This window comes from Ambystoma mexicanum, chromosome 9, assembly GCF_040938575.1.
Source record: "Ambystoma mexicanum isolate Mex_15411 chromosome 9, UKY_AmexF1_1, whole genome shotgun sequence".
NCBI classification, from domain to species: domain Eukaryota; kingdom Metazoa; phylum Chordata; class Amphibia; order Caudata; family Ambystomatidae; genus Ambystoma; species Ambystoma mexicanum.
The window spans coordinates 571,417,317-571,440,978 of record NC_090931.1 but is presented as its reverse complement, the minus strand read 5'-3'; the positions used below and the strand labels follow the sequence as shown (position 1 = coordinate 571,440,978).

General features: G+C 43.0%; 1 protein-coding gene across 1 annotated transcript in view; it reads left to right on the top strand.

The window, feature by feature from the left end:
- The window catches only part of GLOD4 (glyoxalase domain containing 4), a 141,276-nt gene that overhangs the window by 26,211 nt on the left and 91,403 nt on the right, over nt 1-23,662 (top strand). Inside the window, exon 2 of the mRNA XM_069615172.1 lies at nt 20,459-20,508. Coding sequence (XP_069471273.1) covers nt 20,459-20,508 — 50 coding nt within the window. The remainder of the gene's footprint in view (nt 1-20,458; nt 20,509-23,662) is intronic.

Here is a 23,662-nt window from a genome sequence, read left to right as displayed (position 1 = left end):
GAGATTACTGCCTTGTGATACACGAGTCACATTCACCAATGGCTTCCCACATATTTCCCCTCTCACTGAATGTACACATTTCAGCATCTTTATAATCTCCATCAAGCTGCTGTCGAATACTATGTATTTGGCCTCCTTTATTAGATTGTCATCCGGCATTAATGTTGTTTCTGACTGAACTGTGGTTGACATATCAGCCAAACTGGACATACTGTAGTCGTGATCTTTGTCTAGTTCCTCGGTCAATTGTATTGATGCTTCAGTCTATGTCATTTCAGCGTCTGTTGCTTGAACCGGAATCGGAGAAAACATCAATGTCGATTGGTTTTTGGGTGGCCCTTTTTTGGCGGGTGTGGATTGTGTCAAGTGGTCTGCGACTAATTCAAAAGCATCTTCAATACATTCAGTTTCATCTTCATCTGGTGGAGCAGACGCATTATAGCAATGGTCCAAAAACACTTTGCTGGCTTAGCCGCTCACATTAAATACATTTTCTGGCCATTGGGCAAATGCATCTCGAGTCTGAACATGCCGCACCCCAATTAATAGTTGCTCCATGGTGAAATCAGTTTGGCAAGCAGCATCTCTCATTTGTGTCGCTGTCTGTGTCTGCATATTCGTACACCATTGGTCAACTAGAAGACCGGTTGGAAAAAGATGTTCAATGTAAATCCAACATACAGTATTGGAAAGTTTACATTAAAAAAAGCATATTATGAAGGCCCTAGCACAAAACACTGGTTAAAAATTGAAATTGTTTATAAATTACCCTATTTTTCTTGCTTTTCTTTGAAACCTTCTTTACTGTAACGTTAGCAACAGCAAGCTTGTCCACCGACTCAGATCCACGTGCCTCTTCTTCTATATCTGGATCTTGTATACATCCCTAGAAAAGAGTATCCATTTAAAATAAGTCATTTGTATTCAAAATCAAATTATTCCTTCGCACACATGGCTTACACAGATAAACCTGTACATCGTGTTCGTCATTTAGTCAAAATGTCCATTTGGGATTTCACCTGCTTGATGGCTAGTTTATTCTATCAAAGTTGACTGTCCGAAGTACACTCTTCGAAATGTTGCACTCAAGCAATTTGCTAAATAATACTAATACTGTCACGGTCTAATAGTATCAGATCGAGGACCGACTTTCTATCATTCGAGGGAAATGTCAGTTCGCATACCTCTGGCTCTGGATCAACTACAAGGGATGATGTAATTGTAGTCGAAGATTCATCATCTACCTGTAACACAGTACTTGTATTAGTATGGTTGAACAAATTTGAATTTTAACACACACAATGTGACAGAGACAATGGTACATATCTATAAAGAAAAACACGAATGAAACATTGTGTAAACGAACAACATGATATGTAAATATGATGAGATCATCTCATTCGATGAAACTGTCAATATGCATACATCTGGCTCTGGATCAACTACAAGGGATGATGTAATTGTAGTTGAAGCTTCAGCATCTCCCTGAAACACAGTACTTGTATTAGTATGGATGAAACAATTGAAATTGAACACACATATTGTGACTCAGACATTGGTACATATCAGTAGCAATCCATGAATGAAACATTGTGTAAACAAATGACACTGTACATAAATATGATCAGATTATCTCAAATTCCATGCATAAAACAATTCCGGAACTGAATACCTAAGTAAGACTACCTGATACGCGCTCGAAGTGGTTGTTGACTCCAGGCAAGACATGGATGCTGATTCTTGCTCCTTCATATTCAGTGCATAGTCATGGAGTTGTAAAGGGAAAATATTATTTGATTTAGAAATGGTAATCTTAAAAATTGGCATGTAAGTAGACAGATTACGAAAACATTATGCTTATTTCAAAGGACACTATAGCATAGTTATCTGTGCCCATAAATCAATTTTCGATGAGGCTTCTAAAACCAAGGACAGATGTTTAGCAAAATGGTCTTTATTTTAAAAGCAATACAATCTTAATAATATGAAAATTATTATAAGGGACAAAAACACCTAAAACACCAATCCGTCCATTTAGTTACCTGTTCATGACCCCCAGGGCTACAGCTAAATCCGGAACCGTGACTCACCTGAGGCGGCATGTGAACGAATAGAGTCGGTATTGCATTTGGGAGCAATTTTGAGTTGTTCTGAGTTGATTCTTCTTTGTGTACATGGATAGGTCGTACATATTCTGGGTAAGGTGCAGGTTACAGATGCAGAATCGATCACCCCGCTTGTCCTCCAAGACATCTTTGACTCTACTTTCAAGCTCTTCCAGCGCACATCCGCAATATCTGACCCATCCTCTTATTCCATCTACAGTCTTTGGGGATACATTCATTGTAGTGCCTTCAGATTTCTCATGGGTCTTAGAAGGGCAACCGAAAATCGCACATGCAGGCATTGTAAATTCTGCAACAAAAAAAAGGTCAACATTATTCGAAAATTACTTTGCATAAAAACGTGAGAAAGAAGGATGATACCATACATTCTTCTATGCAAGGTATGTTTTGGTCACCACAGCAAAACCAGTGTAGCGTGGGCTGCTGTATTATAGGATAACTTTCATAAACAATTCTTTGATGTGATGAAAATCAGAACATGTTACTCGTCCCTTGAATGTACTATCGTGCATCATAAGGAAACATGCTTATAATATTGACACGGTCCGCTAAGGATGCAATTCGATGCCAATTGACAATGATGACACTTGATATATCGATAACATAACAAATTAAGCTCAAGTCAATGGCAATGAGACGAATGAACATAACAATACTGAGTATGTTCGCTCGAAATAGATAGAAATTTAGAGATCAAGGAGATATGATTAGGAGACATGCCCTTACCTTGACCAACAAACAGTTAGATTCATCAAGCAGGGTAGTTAGTGGCAGGAGAACAGGGAGATGTTCACAGGTTGAACGACAACGAGTATAGTCGCAGTAGTCACAGAAGTTGTCAGGTAGCACGACAACGAGCAGATTCGCAGTGGTCACAGAAGTTCTCGGGTAGCACGACGACGAGCAGATTCGCAGTGGTCACCAAGGTTCTCAGGTAGCACGTTCACAAGTTGACTTGCAGTGCTGAAAAATGCTCTCATGATAAATATCAAGTGGTTTATAAAGAATTAGAAAAGAGGGTGTGTATGTGAATGAATGACGTGTATATGTCGTGGTCTTATGTGGATTGCAGGGGCGCGGCCTGCTTCAGGGGATCCTGCCTGGAGACACAGGGTCTGTATAGGCCATGTGTGGAATGGCCCCTGTGCGGAAGATACCTTTGAAGTGTACATGGTGTTTAGCACCTTGGCCGTTCCCGCCCCTGCCAGCCCCCTTTGGCAGCACACATTCACTGGTGCCAACTGCCTTTGATAATGGAGGGGGGATGGATGGGCCTGAGGCGTGCAGACAAGGGCCGGAACAATGCTGAATGGAGTCACACTTGATTCACTGAAAAACTGAAACAACCATTGATACAAATTCTGTAGTGCTTTATTTTGTTTCTTAATTTTATGGCACAAATGTACTACACATTATAAAGTTCAGGTTGCAGCACAGTGAGGGAAAATCCCCTGTATTGACCGCTATCACTGGGGAATGTGTCTCTAATGGCACCAACAACACAGGTGGGTATTACTCGTTGAACGCGGTGTCCAAGCCTCCCATGAAGCCACCATGTGTATGAACGAAAGGCAACAGCCTGTACCACCTGTGAAAGAAAAAGATACAAACTGTTTTTAAATGACCAAGATAAGTGTATTAAACCTTAGTTGCCAATGACAATTCTTGTATCCAATGGCATTGTTGCCAGTGCAAATGCTGCCTAGACACTGTACAATATTGAATGACTTTTATACGGATATTAATAAAGAATTGCAAGACTAAATTGGTTTGACAATTATATATTGAAGTTACGACAATATAGGAGACAACCTTGAAATAGTAGTGGCCTAAGTGACATCACAACCAGAGTATACTTACTCGTTACTTGGATTCTGAGGGCGAACTGTTGTGCGAAGTTCGTGCATAAGCACCATCAAAATCCTCAACACGGAACGTGTGAGGCAGGCTGCCCTGAAGTCTGGCAGCCCGTTCACGCATTGCGGCTGTGGCACGCCTTGCGATATGTAGGACAAGCATCCAGAGTTTTCTCAGCAGCAGCAGTTCTCCTCTTCGGTTGGCATTAGCGTGCACCAATTGCAGGTACACCAGGTGGAAGCGCCGTCCATGCAACTAGGACCAGGCTCTTCATCTGTTGAATCGTCCTCCCAATTGTCGTCCGAAGCCTCATCATTTCCACATCTTTCTCTTTCGAGTAATTCCGCCTCGGAATACTTCGGCTCATACTGGTAGGGCTGTATTGTTGCCATTGTGGGGGAAATAAACGAAAATAATTTATAGTAATGGTACTGGTATCTGTTTGCACGGGCTACAAGCAACGAAGGTAGATGACCAGAGCACAGAAACGACGCACAGAATACTCAATGAAATACAGTGAGAGGAATGGAAAAGAAAATCTGATGTTGTCTGTTGTGAAGCGATCTGTTTATACTTATTGAGGAAAGAGGCGTCCTGCCATTTCCATGGCGACACGTCATTAGTGGAGGCGTAGAGAATGTTGACACGAGACGTGCTTTGGCGTTGTGAAATGGGCGGTACGCGTCTAGTGATGTCAGGCTTAGGGGCGGGGGATATGATTTAGTGCCGCCAGGGCAGTCCACCCTGGGCGATGCGGCAACTGATAAGATTATCACAAGATGGCCGCATTTAAAGCCCCTTGATGTGTTTTTGTTTGTATTAGATAGTAACCCATAAAGGAGGTTTTGGTAAAGTTTAACATAAGTCAGCTGGCTTCATAAAATGCCACACTATACTTTATCGATTTGTATTTTAAGAATTAATTATATTTTGGGGCACTGTGACCTAATACACTACCAGTGAATTAGTTGTTCGATTTTTTTTTTTTTGTAGTTTATATGATGAGGATAGGTAATTTATAACGCGCTTAATACCCCGAGGTTTCTAAGCGCGGACCCGGGGATCGAACCTGTGGTGCTCCGTGTCTTGCTACCATGGCAAGCACGTTGCCCCTGAGCTAGCCTCCCGAGACAATAGATGGGTTATATAAAAATAGATTTAAACTTATGCCGCCTCCTTTTTATTAGCTTAATATTTAGGCAATATAACCCGATGAGAGGGGGCATTACCAGTAGGGTAATGCCCCGGGGGCCTTAGTAAGAAGCCTGAGCGAAGGCTTTAACAAAGGCCAGGGGGAATTACCCTACCGGTAATGGCCCCCCTCCGAGGGCTATATTGCCATTTGTACACCGGCATGTCGTACCGGGTTACTAAGAGCAATTTTTCTCAAGTCGACCAACAGTGCTGCAACAGTTTCTCGACTCCAAGAAAAAAAGCCAAAGCAAATGGCCGCCAGGGATCGGGGAGCAGGGACTCCAAGTAGTCCCTTCTCCCTTTCCATGGCGGCCATTAAAACAAATGTTAAAAAAAAAAGTAAACAAGCAAAATGGCCACCGTGGAAAAGGCAAAGGGACTCCCTTCTGCCTTTCCATGGCAGCCATTCGTGGAAAGAACTCCCGGAAGAGGCGGTGCTCTGAGCCGTCTCGGATAGGTGAGGGCCAATGAGCTTGTTTTTACAAGCTCATTGACCCTCACCAGGTACTAATGTATAATATGGCCTCTTATCCCTCAGCTTTATAGGCATCCCAAGTAGTACTAATAGAAGTATACTGGTCCAAAAATATGCTTAACATTCCATGAGACAATTGTTTACTCTCAATTTTCAGAATTCAAGAGTAAATCCAATTTCAAGAGAGTAAAAATAATTTTCCTTCTTCGCAAGAGAGTAAAAAAAGTGTCCATCAACTATCAATTTTTTGCATAAAATTAAAATTGCGGGAGATCCAAGATGGCTGCCGCCCTTGAAGTCGCATACTTCTGAGCTCTGTCCAGGTGGGAAAGAATAAGAAGGCTTATGCATGACTAAAAGCAAAGAAAATGAACCCTCTTGCCCCTGCAACGCATACAGAAAGAAGAGCGACCGTCTGGAGCAGATAACATTAGAAATCAGAATAATCCGATGCAACAGCAGACCCAGGCTATCTGTAAAGAGGAAAAAAGCTTTGAGTCCCTGCCAATGCTGCCAAAGGACAGAAGGAACACTCACAAGTCCCTGACTCTAGATTGTGCCCAAGACACCTCCGCGTTCGTAGCAGTGCGGCTGGCGAAGGTGGGGATCCACAACGTTGCATTAGTGCCGAAGAGACACAGACGGGACAACCTAGGAGGAATAGCCTGCAGCGGAGGCACTGAGGAGTAGCACGCCGCAGCCGAGGACCCCATGGAGTAGAGAGCAGAGTGGTCGCAACTGCGAGCACTAACACACACGCAAGTCAGCTGGTGGACATGCGGCAACAGGGGCAACGCAGCACTGCGAGGCACGGCCTGCACAAACGCAGTAACAGGAGGCGGAGGGAGAACTGCACCGTGTAACAGGAAGACTGAAGCAGTGGCGCAGGTGGCAGTAATACGGCACAGAACAAAGCGGAGTGAAAGAGATACAAAAGCAGACACCCTGAGCCGCAACACGTCGGATCATCGGTACTGCAGTCACCGCGGGCAGAAGGTAGGACAGCAAACTGCTCCCAGCTGGCAATAAACTGGCCCGCACAATGCATAGCAACACCCCAGATCTGGGCCCGGAAGGGCAACAAGTACAATAGAAAAGTGGGACAACGACTACAACGGAGCACTTTAGGGGCATTAAACATCCCAACCAATGAGCAGAAGATTGAGAGCACAGTCTGTATGTAGAGTCGGGCTCTTTGATATCCAAAACTACGTCTGGCCTGAACAGTACCCAGCACCAAACAAAGTTGAAAGCTGGCAAGATATACAAATGGAGCACGCTTCCCTCAATGCGGCAGGGGAATAAACCCCCCTTCCAAGGCAGCAATCAGAGGGAGACAAACGGGTGCCACTCACCGCTGGCAGCAAGAGATGACCCTCGGGATACCAATATATGATGAGGGAGATACAACGCAAGTGCGCCGAATAAAGGAAAAGTGAGAAGACGTTGTGTGAAAAGAAAGGAGATTCTAGTGGTCCCAGGGACAAAGATTTGCATTAGTAGCAAAGCGCCACACATAAAGCGGAACAACCAAACCAGGAGAGCACAACTTCCCGCAACACCAAGACGCAAAAAGGTGAGGAGTGAAAGGGGGATAAACGCAGGATAAGGACTGCCCACTGAAAGACGGGCTGAGAGGAGTAGATATCATCGAGGCTGTGACTAAATTCCCAAGAGCCCCGGAGCAGAACGGGTTTAGAGTAAAGAGAAGGTATACACCCAGGTGGCAGCTGATATGAAAGGAAGGGAGGAAAAGGTGAGGGGCTAAAAGTGCACAGCGGAAGTGTAAACGGCAGACAGCAAGTGGGAGAGATTCGAACAGCAATCCCTTCCTCCCACTGGCCCCCCCCTCACCTGGGACAACCAGGTGGTGAAGGCAGACGTTGGGATCGCCCAGAGGGTCCCCTGGTGCCCGGGGTTAAGCACCCCACCAAGAACAAGAGGAACAACGAAACGGCAAGAGGGCCAGCTGGATGGGTGCTGGTGGCAGAAACATCAGGCGGATACTCCGCTAACGGATCCACCACAGGAGACAAGGGGGAAATAAACCACAGAGGCATCGTCCACGATGGCGTCAAAGAGGAGCTACTGAATTGTTTAAAAGGAACGGAAACTAGGATGACAGACTCCTTCCATAACCAAATTGGGAAAATGAAGGAGGAGCTAAAGTTGGCGCTCCAAGAGGTCAGAAAGGAGATCTGCGAGCTGGTAGAGAGAGTGGATGCGGTTGAGTCTGGCCTATCTGAAATGTCGGAAGAGGCGAAGCAGAGCAGCATCTTGTTGGAGCAAGTAGCCAGGGTGACAAACAACCTGGAAATTCAGGCAGAGTACCTGGAAAACAGATCCCGCAGGTCCAACATTAGGGTCAAAGGTCTAGCAGAATCAGTGGCGGACAACGACCTAAGAGACACCATGCAGCAGTGCTTCAGCAGCCTCCTAAACGGTATCCAACCGGAAGAAGTGCAGATAGACAGAATTCACAGAGTAGGCCCCAAGAGGAGAGAACCTGGGGCAAGGCCCCGAGATGTGCTAGTAGCCCTGACCTTGTACATTCTGAAGGAGGAAATCCTCAGGGCGACTAGAACACAAACAGACCTGATGGTCAACGGAAGCCGAATCCAATTGTACCAGGAAAAGTGTGGGGGTGACATGTGGTGAGAGGGCACATAAAATCGCGCTGTACGCGGACAACATCTTGCTATTCTTGAAAAATATCACAAAAACGCTACCTAGAGGGATGGAAAGGTTACAGGAGTTTGCTAAGATATCGGGGTTCTCCTTAAATGACTCAAAATCTAAAGCGCTAAATATAACGGAGGACCGAGAATCGATTACAAAACTTGGGAAAGCATCCCCCTTAACCTGGCAAGAGGAGAAACTAGAATATCTGGGAATCAATCTAATGAGGGTAATAAGAGGCCTGTATGGAGCAAACATAAAGCCCCTCTGGAAACAATTGCAGAATGACATCATTAGATGGGATACACAGGAACTTTCCTGGTTTGCAAGAATCGCGGCAGTCAAAATGACACTCCTCCCCTGCATACTTTACTTGGTTGGTTTCCTGCCAGTAGATATACCACCCTGAATGCTAAAGGAGCTACCAACAGTAATACTCGCCATCATATGGCAAGGTAAGAAGCCAAGGGTAGAAAAGAAAATTCTGATGCTCCTGACCCTCCTGGCAGGGCTGGGGTCCCAGATGTAGAGAGATACGTTTTAGCGGCACACATAAAGCCGATGTTGAAATGGGCTGGGCAAAATACATCTAACGACTGGTGCGGGATAGAGCAAGCGGTAACATCAATCCCACTAAGATCATTACATGCCCTCAGCACGGGAGCCCGGGGAATAGGGGGTCAATTGTTGGAAGCCACCAAGGTGTTGCTGCAGAGCTGTGGCAGGGCACTCAGAAAGAGAACGATACGGACTGGAGTAGGGTCATTCTCCCCACTGGCACGCAATGCTGACTTTACCCCGGGTCTACAAAAGAAGTTCTGGGAGGCCTTGACGGGAGCGGTAACACTAAAACTAAAATATATGTATCAGGGTGAGGCCCCCCTCCTGTTTGAAGAATCTAAACAAAAGTTTGGCATAGGGAGAATGAAAGATACAAATACATAACAAATGCATGCAATTCAGACATTGGTTATCACAGAAGGTGGTGAAGGAAGCGGGCACTAGAGCCCCAGTGGGGCTAGAACTGACCATGCAGGAAGGTGCAACTTTCAGAGGGGTGTCCAGACTATACAGGCTGTTGGACAATGCACAAATGGGAGACAAGCTCCCGTACAAGGACAGCTGGGAGAAAGACATTGGGGAATCGATCACGGAAGAGGAATGGGGACAGATCTGGAGAAGGGACTACAAAATATCTAATTATATCAAAATATCAAAATAAGCCATTAAAGAGACAGGCTACAAACTCTGTTACAGATGGTATATGTCCCCCGGTTGGCTCCGTAGAATAAACGCAAAATACCCCCCAGGGTGCTGCAGACAATGTGGAGTGAGGGGGGACCTATATCACCTGTGGTGGACATGCCCGAAAGCGGTAATGTATTGGAAATAAATCCTGGGACACATAAAAGAGATCGTGGGGCGAACCATCCAATGTCTCCAAAGGTGGTGTTACTGGGGGCAGAAATCGAAGGCACATACGCGGCAACTGGTCATAAGGCCACCCTTACCACACACCTGCTAATGGAAGCGAGAAGGACACTGGCACAAGGGTGGAAAACCGAGGGGATCTCAATAATAGCATGGTGGTGGGTTAGGATCTGGGGGGTGATGGCAATGGAGAAAATATGCACCCTGAAGGTGGGGCAGTACCTGAATTTCCTGGCAGTATGGAAGCCCTTTCAGGAATACGTAAAAGACAGAGAAAACTGTTTCCACAAACCGAAAGTACTCAAAACGTTTGTGTGTTGAACTACTAGAAAAGCGAGTAAAGGACCACTCTCGTGAGGAAGGGTCGGGTGACTCTAAACCTGGTGGAGGTTGATGTAACCATACAGTTTGGGGGCGGTGGTAGGGGGCAGTTTAAAAGGATATAACAGTATCTATTGGGCAGTTATCGTTGAATATCCTAGGAGCACAATGGTGGCTTGATTAGATAACTTAGTAACCGACACACAGTAACTGGCAAGATAGGTTTACGATAAGACATTGCTACTGTTGTAACCATGTTATGCTTTGATCTGAATAAATAAAATGTGTTCAAAAAATTAAAACTGTGTTCGAAAACATTAGTGACAAAGAACTTGTTGATGCGTACTACCCAGCTTCATCTATACTTGGACACTAAAACTCTGTTAAGAACTACTACAGATGCCAGCTAGTTGCATCATAAATCGATTCCCTAACTGTACCAGCATCCCTTCTCTGCCACTCAGGCCTACTGTTGCTGCCTGGCAATACCTGCTTGACAGCCACTCCATATTTCTGCTCCATTTCCCCTTACCTTTGCTACTCTGTTTCCCCTGTCTCACTTTCTGAAGTTCTGCTTCTCACCCTCAACTGTTGCTATGCCACGTTTTGAGGTCTGTTGCTCTGTCACTTTGCCTCTCCGATCTCTGGATTATATTGTTGCTGTTTCCCACCTACATTGTGCTGTATCGATTGATATACCTCCTCATTGTCTCCTATGTCATTACTCTGGCCATATCTGTTTTTTTGCATCTTCTCTGTTGTGGTTGCTACTCCTTTTGATAAACTTTCTTGCACTGCCTCTTATGTTATTGGACTGCCTTTCTCTAGTCTGGATTTTCTATATTCAGCTCTTCCTGTCTGCTATTGATCTGCGGTTTCTTATTTTACTTTCTCTATATGTCTGTTTTGCTCTTCTTCTATTCCTCACTCCTAGTGCCCGTCTGTGTGTGTCTGTGTGTGTGTGTCCATGTGTGTGTGTCTGTGTGTGTCCTATTATTTACCTCAGATTCCCTTCTCACTTTCTTTGTTGCTCTCTGATGTAGCTCATTGGTCTCTCTCTTTCTGTTGCTCGAATTCCTGTTTTGGATTGCCTAATATGTTTTCTGTGCACTCATTCCCCCGCCCCACCCACCACTTTGTTCTCCTGTATTGCTTAGTTTCAGAGTTGCTCTTCCTCTCCTTTTTGTCTTTGGAAATGGCACCAATAAATATTAAAAAAGCTGAAAATGCCTTTTCCATTTACAAATCTAGTGCAGAGTTACCATTGGGGGATCCTTTTTAGGTATGTGCAAACCTCCTTTTGGCCATTAGTCTGGGAATTACAGAGTTAGAGGTTTGTCTCACCAGATGTAGCACTTGCTTGAATGCAGACGTTTTACCAGGACTGTATGCCATTACAGGTGTAAGAGCCCAGATAAGATGTGTGTTCTGAGCCATTACAAGTATAGCAGCCCTCATGGGATGCGCTTTTGCTGAGCCATTACAAGCATATCAGCCCTCATGGGATGAGCTTCTTCTGAGCCGTTACAGGTATAGCAGTCCAGGTGGAATGTGTGTTCTGAGCCTTTACAAGTATGGCAGCCCTGATGAGAGGTGTGTGTTCTGAGCCATTACAAGTATAGCATCCCTGATGAAATGTGTGTGTTCTGAATCATTGAAGATTTAGTAGTCCTTTTGATAAGTCTAAAGCCAAGTCAGTTCTGTTACAATTGAATGTTACCTGCATCTTAAATACTTACCTCTGATTTAGACGCATCAACTCACCTATCAACAGGATTTGAACTAACAGGTTACACAATGATCTCTGCAGCAGGGTTATTGACCCATTGAGCTACCTTTGCCAACAGGCTGTGGACTTGGAAAGGCACATAGGGTTAGGCCACTGGCAGTTCCATGTGAGGTTTGCCTGAAATAACCAGCTTGTCAAAAGCTCTCTGCCTTTTGGGACTATTATGCAAGAGTATGAGAAGAATGTGCTAGATTTTTTGCTGTTGGATATGGGAGAAGCAAACGTTTTGAAAAGTGCAAGACGGAGTCAGAGGGATTGAAGTATATGACAGCAGTGGCATCTTCTCACACCACCCGCAAGTGTGCAGCACACCAGCTCAGGAGGATGGTGGGAAGATCTATGTGAAAATACCCAATTTTTTACTGTGAGGTCAAAAATGTTGCATGTAAAAACATATTTTCTGTATTTCTAATGCGGTGGGAGCTTCCCCACACTTCATTAAATACCCAGACCCAAACCCCTCTTTTCCCCCAATCTATTTTTTGGGGGAAATCATTTTCCATGGTAGATTTTCTACCTCGCAGTAATGGGATTCTGTATTTTGTAGTGATACTGCATACCAGTGGGAAGAGCTCAGACACTGTTCTTGCTAGGTAATTTAGTTCGCTGCAGAAAATGCCAAAACATGTTTGTGCTTTGTCATTACTGCAGATCTGTTAGGAAATTCAGGGACTGCCTCAAAACATATCAATCCCGATAAGAAATGTGGGCATGATACAATCAGCCCTGCTGTGAATAATTGGCATTGTACCCTGACATGCCTATAGCAGCTTTGCTGATAAATTAGGCAACTTTGACGGAATATATAGCAGTCCCTTTGAGAGGTACCGGTGCAATCTGTGCCACTGAAAATATACAGCACTGCTTCTACCTGCATCCATTATACCTGCTTGCAGTGGGTGGGTGGTCAGACAGGGAGTTAAAGTAATGTTCAGACCACATGCCCGGCTATTCCTTGCTCTCTAAAACAACAAACTATGCACAGTGCCCTTTCATGCACATGCATGCATGCAAACACATGCAATCTTAAGACTAAAAATTAAAACGGCAAAAGATTTTCCTTCTCACAAAGACCAAAAAATGGCTTGTTGGGAGGCACTCCTAAAACTTCAAGACATTAAGAACGCCAAGTCATTAAATGGGATTTGTGTGCTTCTGTGATGAAAAGAAAACAAAGCGTGAAATGCACATGCTGCTGCAACAGCGCTGCCTCTATTAAAGCTGATTAAAACAGGAAAATGAAGCAAAAATGCAGCCCTAGTTTGCAATTTTTCATTTAACACAATACTACACGTGTCCCAAAGCTATGAAAAGCATGTTCATGATTCAAAATGCTTTAATAACACTGTAACCTACAAAATGCAGGCAGTTGAACAAAGTGAACAAAACACAAATACCCTTATAAATTACACAAAGTATTATTTTGATAGAATTATTAATAGAGAGGAGAGCTGAAAAAATGAACAGACCAGGACTCGTCCCAGTTTCTTCTTTCAAGGAAGTGTGTGGATTGCTAAAGTAAAGAGTGAATGTGCAAGCTACTGCTGGCCAGGCTGTCACCAGTGAACTCCATGATTTATGGAGGTGCTGCCATAAATAGCCTGCATAAACTGTACCCAAGGAATAATTAAAAGGGCCGAATTGACAAGATTTCTGTGCCTAAAAAGGCCATATATGCACTTTATCTGGAGGGCAGATTCCAGTTATACAAAAACATCATATTGTAGTAGAAAGGGAGATACAACAGACAAGAAAAATATGCATTTTAAAAAAGCATGCTAACAAACTATGAAATAACTGTAAATCTAGCACATTAAAGAAACCGGGTGAGGAAGAAGAGACCCTTCTGGACCGTGACAATAAAAGTTAATGTGCATAAAATATCAATTATATATGCGCATGAAGGGGAAGAAGGGGAAGAAACTTACCGGAATTGCTCAAGTGATAATGCTAAATCTAGAAGCCACTCAAAAAGAGAGCAACAAATAGGAATTGCTTAAGGAATAATGTCAAGTCTATAAGCCACTCGGGGAAACGAGCTGGGAGCTATTTATCTCCTGCTTCTACACTAGGAGAGTCTGGTTATCTTAAACCAACAGTTACGAGGAGCTACATGGCTTCCAGGCCAAGTGGTGCCTTACAAACATGCATCATTAAGTTTGAGTACTTGAGAATGTAAATAAAGAAGAATTGGGACACATCTAAAAATAATGGATCTTACATAACGAACAAAAAATTAAAAAGCTCATCTCATGTGAAAGTTAGATTTGTAAAACAGCTGCTGCCTATTGGGTGATGCACAACACCCAGGAGCTGGCTTTAGCTCCCGCTCATCGAATCTTAATTTTGAACCCTGTCCAACTATTAAAAGGTTATACATAATCAAGCATTTAGGCTAACATCAAATGGAGGAAATAATGCTAAGCTTCAGTCGCCGAATCAGTCAATAAGAAGTGAATAGGATAGTAGGAGAACTGACATTAGACAGGAGAATACTATAATTCCTACGTCTTCCAATAGAGAATTTAGATGATCATGAGTAAAAAGGATATCTAGAAGACTTATTTTCTTACCAGCAGTTAGAGTGAGATGCAGTAGTGGTAGAGGCTTCCATTTGCTCTGGCTCTGAAGATTAGCTATTTACAAAGTTTGCTAGTGATTGAGGATCAAAGGATTCTTTGGTAAAACCTGGATTGTTGTTACAAGCATTTTAGCAGGGTTTACCAATCCATATTGAAAGTTCAACTTCTCAAAAGCAAGTCGCAAATTTAATAACCTCTTTCTTTTAGATTGCTTTTCTTTTGAGAAGTCAGGAGTTATGTCGATTTTAATTCCCAGCCAACAGAATAAGAGTATTGTAATGGATTGTTTTTGTTTTGTTTTTTAGCAGCTTGCAAAATGGTATCAACTAGCTTGCACCGCAGTACCCAGAGTGAATATGATCACGGGACTAGGAGAATCGTTGTTTTTTTGATTAAACACACACATTCTGTGAGAATACTGTACCTCAAGTTGTCTGGTGAAGGAGAGATTCTTTCGTCTGTTATGGAATACCGACAAATGTAATGTTATTGCACTGATTACAGTTTTCAAGGTCAGCATTAGAATATTCAAGCTAAAGAGCGTGTTTTTGCACATATTCCATTCCTTCTGTGCAATCCTCTTAAGAGGAAATACGTTGATCTGTGTCTTCCAAGCGACCTTTACATAGTTTCCGATCATCACATTTGACCCATAATTCAACCTGCAGAGCTAGTGTTTTGTTCCACCTCTGTTAAAGAATTGCAGATATCGATTAACTCCTGGATTATACGCAAAATGTCCTGAAGTACGTTGTTTAGAATACTGAGAATGACCTATGGAAGGTTGCTGATTTGATTCAGCAGCTTTTGGAGAAAACATATAAGATAGAATTATCAGGAGAAGAAAATATCCCAGCAATAATGAGCTAGATTCTTAAAGTGTAAACATTATTGTGGCATTAAGTACCCGTTCCATCGGCAACTCCGGGGGGGGGGTAATGGCCTGCAGCCCAAGTTAACGGACCGAGCCAACATTGCTGTCATGAAAAGGGAAGCAGGGCTGCATACAGAGCCCCGCGTCCCTTTCCATGGCGGCTGTGGGAAGCTGCGGCGGCAGGGGCTGCTGCAGCCGAAATAAGGTAAGTGGGGTGGGGATTGATAAAGGAAGAAAAAAACTGGTACGGAAGGTGGGGGGAAGATGGAGGCGAGGAGAGTCGGTCATCAGACGGCTTGAAACACAGGCTTGTACCGGTGGTTCAAGCCTGCGTTCCTAGCCACCTGATTGGCTGGCTCAACCGCCCGGGTGTTAATGTTTCTTAATTTGGTGTGTAGCAAGTAAGGAGATCCAAGACAAAAAGAGAGGCAGTTCCTCCAGAGGATGGACAGGACGAGTAAGCATTAATCTCTCTCAATCAGTAAAGGAAGACTTTAGTCTTCACATGTTAATACCATCACTTAATAATTATGAAATGCAATATAAGAAGGTTGTAAGGTATAGGGTTATGGAGGGAGTACCACACAGTCTTACCTTCCACCTAAGTATAGTAACAGTCAAAAATAACATCTCCCACATCTGGAAAATAATTGACTTACAAAACCTAAGCTGTCACATTCCAACATTTGTGACTGAGGTGAAGCGAGGAACACAATAAGCAATCATCCACGTAATTATATAGTGAAACATCCAGCCTGCCATCCAGCATGCCAATGGTACAAAATGCACAGGAATGTTACCTCATACGGTTTAAGGCTGCCATTTTAACAGCAGTGTTTTGGTGCACACAACACACCAGAAACAAGCAAACATAGTTGCAAAGCAGGCGTGCATCACAGCCAATGTAGATGCCAACAACATCCAGGGTAATTCTTATCTTCGTGCCCTCAATCACTGTAGTAGCCAAAATAGCAATTTCTGGTATCCGTCGGGAGGAACTTCAGCCCGAAACAGCCATCTTCTGGACTGTTGTCCATGGCCTACGATAAGGCATCTTGTAAGAGAAATAGTGTATAGGCAGGGAAAAACAGTCAGGTTCTCACCCGTTGTCGTCCACCATGGTTTTTCTCCATATCCTAGAAGAAGATTATCCCTATGCTTACACCAGTCGTTTCTCTCGCCAATCTTATCTAATAAACAAGAGGTTTCTCCAAAAAGGTGGCCACATATTCAAACCTAAATTTAGTGAGCCTTGCAGCTACCTTACCTTTTAACGAAACTATTCCAAGGTGCAGGCAACAGGAATGTTCACAACTTATTCACTTCATGAGGGTAGGCTCTTGCCTCGGTTACTCGCAGTGTGGGTGTCCCTTCAGGCCTCTGCTTTTGCTGGTTGCTCAAGAACTCATCATCCTAGTGGTCTTTGGTTCACCTCAGTGAGTTCTTTAGGTTGACTGCTTCCCTTCCTCCCCTTCACATGTATGATGGGAATCACTGTAGGAGAAGCTTTGGATCTTTGCTTGCCCTTTCTATAGTTCTGTTGACAACTGGCACCATAGCCCCATAACCCTGGCCTGGGTTAGCCGACTGTTGCAATGTGCTCCTTCTTGGAGCTGGGTTTGTCTTTGAATACCCCTCTCGGGTCTCTGGCCAGACCAGACCTTGTTTGTTGTTGTGGATCCTCCAGATCCTTGGGTTTCGGTCCCTCCAACTTGTCCTTCTTGGAGTAGTAGAGGTGCAATTCGGATGGGTTAGGTGGTACCCCATGACCAGGATTCTTTGTGTTTGATGAACCGTCCCTTGCGGGTCCTCGGATCTTCACTGTGTGCCAGTTTCTCAACCAGAGTTTATGGCTTCAGGAATCCGGGTTTTCAGAACTCATCTGAGGTCTCACTCCTCACATTGGTTTCAGGCATTAGGTTATCACGGTTTGCCTTCCTCTTTGAATGGTTATTTTCCCCCTGTCTTGGGTGATTTTCAAGCAGTTGATACTGTATTAGCCTTCCTGCCAGTCCCTTCACCAAACAGCTTGGATAGACCTATCTGCTTTTTGTGGTCCTCTCTTCCCTAATGCATTGTCACAGCCCCTTTTTTCCTCCTGGGCCAGAGCTTGTCTTTCGCCTCGTTGCATATTGGTTAAGCCGAAATGCATTTTAAATTCTCACTTGTAATTTGTTATGCCCAGACTGATACTTTAGAGTCCTAATTAAGTTATCATTAGTGGGGCTCGCAAGTTGGTTGATTATTTGATGAGTTAGCTGATTTTGAGATGGGCAAGGAGTTAAAGATGAACACTGCGGATGGCGCCATCTTGTGGCGAGAAAAAGGCAGCTGTGAATGAGATGGAAGCTTTTACATCTTGGAATGAGAAAACCATTAATGGTGTGATATGATATTAAAAGTGGAGAAAATCGTAGAAAAAAAGACATTCATACATGTATAGAACAGACATTGTTGGGGAATTATTTAAAAGTAAAAAGCATCCCTGGCAGCCATTGCAGACATACTGAGCCATCGTATGAAGATCTTGACCCACAGTTGTTAAAAAGTGGTGTGAGATCACAATGGTGAGTTCTGTGAAAATGCTATAAGCTCTGGTTATACGACATACTGGAGGATTAAGTCCAGAAATCAAAATGAAGAATTGATGAGCAGGAGTAAAACCAGCTCCTGGGTTGGGCAATCCACGGTACTTGGGTGTAACCGATGAGGAACCAAGAATGAGTATGTAGTGTGCCACAAATCTGTCTGCCGCATGATATGCACATTTTTTAAATCCATTACATATGATTAATTATGCTGACATTTCCCCCTCTTGTTATGCTCCTCTATACACATTTCCAAACACACAGAGTTAATATCACATTTTATCTTTATATGGCAACAATTGGCACGATGAGGCAAACATAGCTCCTATAGGAAGTAAACTCTCCTAGGCTACAAGCAAGAAGGAGCTAAATAGCTCCCAGATATTTGGAACGCTAAAGTTAAGTATGAATATAAGGCAGAAGAGCGCCTAAAAAATATACAGAGACCACTTTTCAGATCAGGGCTGCAAGGAAGCCTTATCGAAAATGGGAAAGAATGTAGATCAGAACTAGACTTGCATCAAGCAGGGAAAAGGATGCACATTCCAGAGAGATGTGCGCAATTATCAATCGGATCAGATCTACTTGTTTGCCTAAAGTATGATTTCCTGATTAGGGAAAGGTTCAACAAACAAATGGGGAGGGGGTGCAGAAAAGGTAGATTCTTCTCCAGCTAAACTAGAGATGAATAGCTCTGGAAATGAAAGGGCAACATCAATAGGTGGCAGAATTCCTTTTTTCAAGGAGGTAGCACTCTTGAGAATTGGAAACCTATGTCACAAGCACAAAGGGTCAGGAACAAAAGATTGCCCAGAGCCACTTCCAGGGGACAGAGCTTTTGATGACAGATCACAAGGTATCACAGCAAGATGAAACAGAATCTTATATAGTTAAAAGAAGTATGTGACCAGAACATAGTGATCAACATATCCAGTTACTCCCTAATGCTGATGAAATTGAATTTCTAGGTCAGGGACACACCTTAGCAGGTCCTTAATTGAGCTGTTTGAACGTTGAGCGCAGACACAACCCTGCAGGAAGGAACTTCTCAAGTACATGGAGCATGTAGTGATATGGCTTTGGTACAATAGTGACATTTGTTGCTCTGGAATGGAGGGACAGCTCTCTTAGATGAAGATGTGAAATAGCTTAATTCTAATACTGTAAATCTAAAATTCCAGTCAGAAGCGTAGCCAGTATTGTCTGACAAGTGTGGCCTGAAGCTTGTACTTGAGCCCACCGCAGTTTTTAATTTTACATTTGTAAATGCCCACTCAGTGTGCTGAGTGGGCATTTAGAGATTTTGGGTGGGCGTTGCCCGCTCAGGCTCTACCCTGTGTCTGCCTTTGAAATTCCTATGAGGGCAGCCATGAATTGGTCTATTGTTGGGACTTGACAATTAAAGTGTGTGCCTTTTAGGTTAGAACCTGAGCTATACTGTAAGACAACTGCTTGCAGTAATAAAATGCATACTAAGAGTGCCCATTTGAAATCCTCTAAATGGAACATTCCATAGAGCCAGCCTCTTCTGGCACGTTGTACTTGTAGATTAGAAACTACAATAAGGAGGCAGACAGAATTGTGATTGATCCAGAGAAATGGGAAACCCTAATGGTGCCATACCAAAGCGCACACACCAGTGAAACGGATGCAGAGGACTACACCTTTGTGTGCCAAAACAGGAAGGATAATGTACTCGGATGCATCTCAGGATTGATTTGGTGCTCCAATTCCAAATCGACTCATTGCAAGTTTCATAGTCCACTAAAAACCTCTCTGATATGTGGAGTGAGCAGAGAAAAGCAGTTATTAAATCAGTTTAACCTTTCTCACCCTAATGCACAGTTACTATGGACAACTTTATAATACTTCAACAATGACCCAAGATCACGGAATACCCTGACAATTGCCTAATAGGCAAATCGGAACATAAGATGGGAATAGCCTCACTTTAAATGTAACAATGTATCTGTACTAGAAATTATCGGCGCCTGGAACAAAATCCCTTTTGCAATTAGAAGTTGTAGATTCTGCACGCCTGGGACTATAGAAACCCTGAAACATATTTATATGGTTCACTGTATCTCAAAGATAATCCACATATAAACGTGTCTATCCTTGTTATCCATTTGTACTATCTATATTTTCTTTCTTATAAGCATTCCATTCTAGATACATTATCAAATGATTTATTACCACCTGCATTATCTCTGTTATCATCTGTCCCCTCCACAATATATACGCTACATAATAAATTATTTCTACATGATCCTCTCTCCTACGTATATTACGGTCCATTGTATCCGTACTTATGTCCACCGTTGCTGAATAGACTTATCTATCTTCCTCTGATTAGTTTCTTTCAACAAAACAATTCTCAGGCTCCTTAACATATCAGAATATGGCGATAAGCTTTAGAAAGTGATTGCATTCTAATAAAGCCATGATTTTAGCCAATCCAGGGTAAGAGAGTTCATGAATTTTGTATATTTTTGAAAACGTCTTCATAACAAAACTAACTGCAACTGTGCTTTTTTCACAGATTCTGAGGCACGAAGAGTTTGAAGAAGGCTGCAAAGCTACCTGTAATGGGTAAGGGTTTGACTGTGTTGGGGTACGCTCAGAGGGTGTACTCTGCTTCTCATTTCCAGCAATGCTGGACGGTCTTTAGACATCATTTGTATTTGAATTTATTTTAATTTATATAGTGCTTTAATCCAAGGCACTTTACATGAGGAACAAGAAAATACTACAAGCAATACATGACATTAAATCTAAACCAGAAAACAGTACAAGGAACAATTTACATTATTTATGAGGTTAATTGCAAATAGAGAGACCAGGGTGGGGGGGGGGTTAATGAGGTGAAGGTGGGGGTGGTTTCAAAGGAGAAAAGGAAGAAAAAGAAGCTAATGGAGTGATAGGAAGAGACAGGATTTTAGGGAAGTGCGAAATGAAGGGTAGGAGGTAATAGAGCAGATGGGGAGAGGAAGGCGGTTCCAATGGAAAGGAGCGCGAAGTTGGAAGGAGCGGAAGCGGGAAGAGGCACAGGGTGAAGGAGGAGAAGAGAAGGAAGTGGTCTGCAGAGCGGAGAGAGCGAGAAGGAGTATAGAAATTAAGAAGGGAGGATAGGTAGGGAGGGGCAAGACAAAAGAGGGCTTTGAAAACTAAGCAGAGGAAGTTGAATTTGAGCAGGGAGTGAAATGGGAGACATCCTAAAGAGTTAAGAGAAGAGGAGATGGAGTCGTGAGGTGAGAGAAGGCAGGGGGAGCGGATGGCAGAGCAAGTGTACGGCAAAGTATACAGCAATATATATTATTTAAAGAGAAAACAGCTGGCCATGTCTATTTTCATGGCTCACGTGTCATTGATGGTGCGGTTGCCCCGTGCTCCATCTCAGTTGAACACAAGTAAAAAAAACACTACATCATAAGTGTAAAGGCCAGTGCAACGAATGGCATTGCAGGAACACTTTATGTTAGCCAGGTAAACGACAATGGAACAATTCAAAACAGAAACATTGCAGACCAATAGCCAAAGACAAAATGCATCCGCCATTGAAATGAAGTGTCCGCTCCAAAGCGGGCAACTGCATCGCAACCGGCTGGGTTTGTGTGTAATGTCAAACACTCAGCAGAAAAGCAAAGATCCCATTAAAGTGTTAGGGCAAGGGAATACAAAATTAACTGAGGATTTCCAGCCTGACCGCAGGGAATTTTCACAGCATGTGAATCTATGAAAGATACCAATGCTGGGGAACAGGAGTTACAGGTAAGAAACGTACTCCTTACATGCTGTAGACACATGTCTATCCTATTGACATTTAAAGAAGTCCCCAAGGGGAAAAGCCATGCACCCAGCATAACTGCAGTGACCACCGGATTTCTTTTTGTAATGTTCCAATATGAACCAGTAAGTTTAAAAAGGACCGTATTTTAAAAACAGGAAATCGGTCCTCTTTAGCAGAGATTTATGGGTGGAGTGTAAATGGAGCGGACACTTCCATAGGCATATGATAGATATTTCTTAATGCAAACCTTCGCTTAGCGCCATCGAATAAGCCAACTACAGAAAGGTTGTATAGCCCCATATAAGCACTGATCATATTTTCAGAAAATTCTGGCACATATTGCATTCTGATTATAATTTGCATAAGGTATTGCCATAGGTGCCAGAGATTACTTATAATGAACTGCCTACAATTCCCAATGTTATGCGTCTCAGTCACTTACAGTCTTATATTCTTTGCCGCCAACGGGTGGTTGCAATTGTACAGCATCTATCATGCAGGGTTATCATGGAGCGGTCAAGCCAATCACATCATCAGGGGCTGCTCTCTGGGGATCGGACCCATTCAAATTACAAATATTAATAGATTTGCTGGGCTTACCAATGTAAGCCCGAGTTGTAGCAGCTCACTGAGAAGTTGACCTGTCATATTTTGAAGGAAAGTATAATAATAAGCCCAACACTTCGAAGGCTGAGAATATGGGCAAACCCAAAAGCCAAATGATCGGCAGGCAATCATAGCAGATTTCAGAGCCTGTGATAATTCCCATTGTATCTCCTGGCTGTGACATGCCGGTTGCTAAGTCCACCTTCTCCTCCTTTTACACATCGCACAAGCGTATTCCTAAATTAGTGTTTCCCAAGGGGAAAGAAATAGTTGGTTGCAGTACTTGCATCTGCCAGCAAACTTTAATAAAGGGGGAAAACCCACAAATCTCATCCATGAAATAGTGGCAGCTGAGAGTAACAAGGGCGATCTAGGTTTATGCTGATGCGTTTGTTTCCTCATGTTGCCCTTGGAAGCAATGTTCAGTCCCAAAGCAGGATTATATTACTGCCCTTATTGTCCAGGGGAACGCGAGATGGCCATACACTTTTTAAAAAAAAATCTATTTTCACTTAATGAACATTTCGAAAAAGGATCATTAGAACCCTTGCTTTATTCAGTGCAGACCTGCTTTCTTGCACTTATTTCTATGCAGGGAGATCTTGCCAACCTGGTTGGTGTAAATCTTGTACCTCTCATGTCGTTGAGCGGGGTCGAAGAGGTCAGTGACGTGTAATGCATTCTTGTGGTTCAGCTTTTAAAACTTTGATGTATTGTATACTCCTGATGTTGATTTGGATGTTCTATACTCTTTTTGCGGGGTGCACACGTTTCTTTTTGATATGCGAATGTGTTGTTTTATTGAATAGTTTTCTTGAATGAATTTTGCTCTGAAATCGTTATTTACTCCTTACTACAAAGCATACTGTGAGAGATGTACAGTTATGCCTTGACTTGGTCACATTTATACTATGATATATCATTAACTGACCAACTTAATGCCCAGTTTGTCTGGGGTTGCACAATGACCTAAGATATCGGTAGGCTATGAATCCTTTAAAAGGCATATTTTTTAACATCTCAGAGCAATTTTGAAAAATGTTCCCTACTATCCTGTAGCTTATCACTATTTAGATACATATGTGTTGAACCCTTTTTTATCTTTACAAAATACCAAGTATCAGTGTTGCATTCAGTATGTGTTTGTGTATGCTGTAAATGAATACTTAGATTGTGTCACCAAAACTGGGACTGAATTTATTTAGACAATGTTTCTTATGGCTGTATTTAGTCAGTGTTGATGATGTTTGTGCTCAGGCCATTCTCCAGCTATTGTTGACCAACTTGTGTTAACTAATCCATTGCAATTAGTGGCCCAGATTCAGGAAGATTTTGTTTAACTTGTGTGTG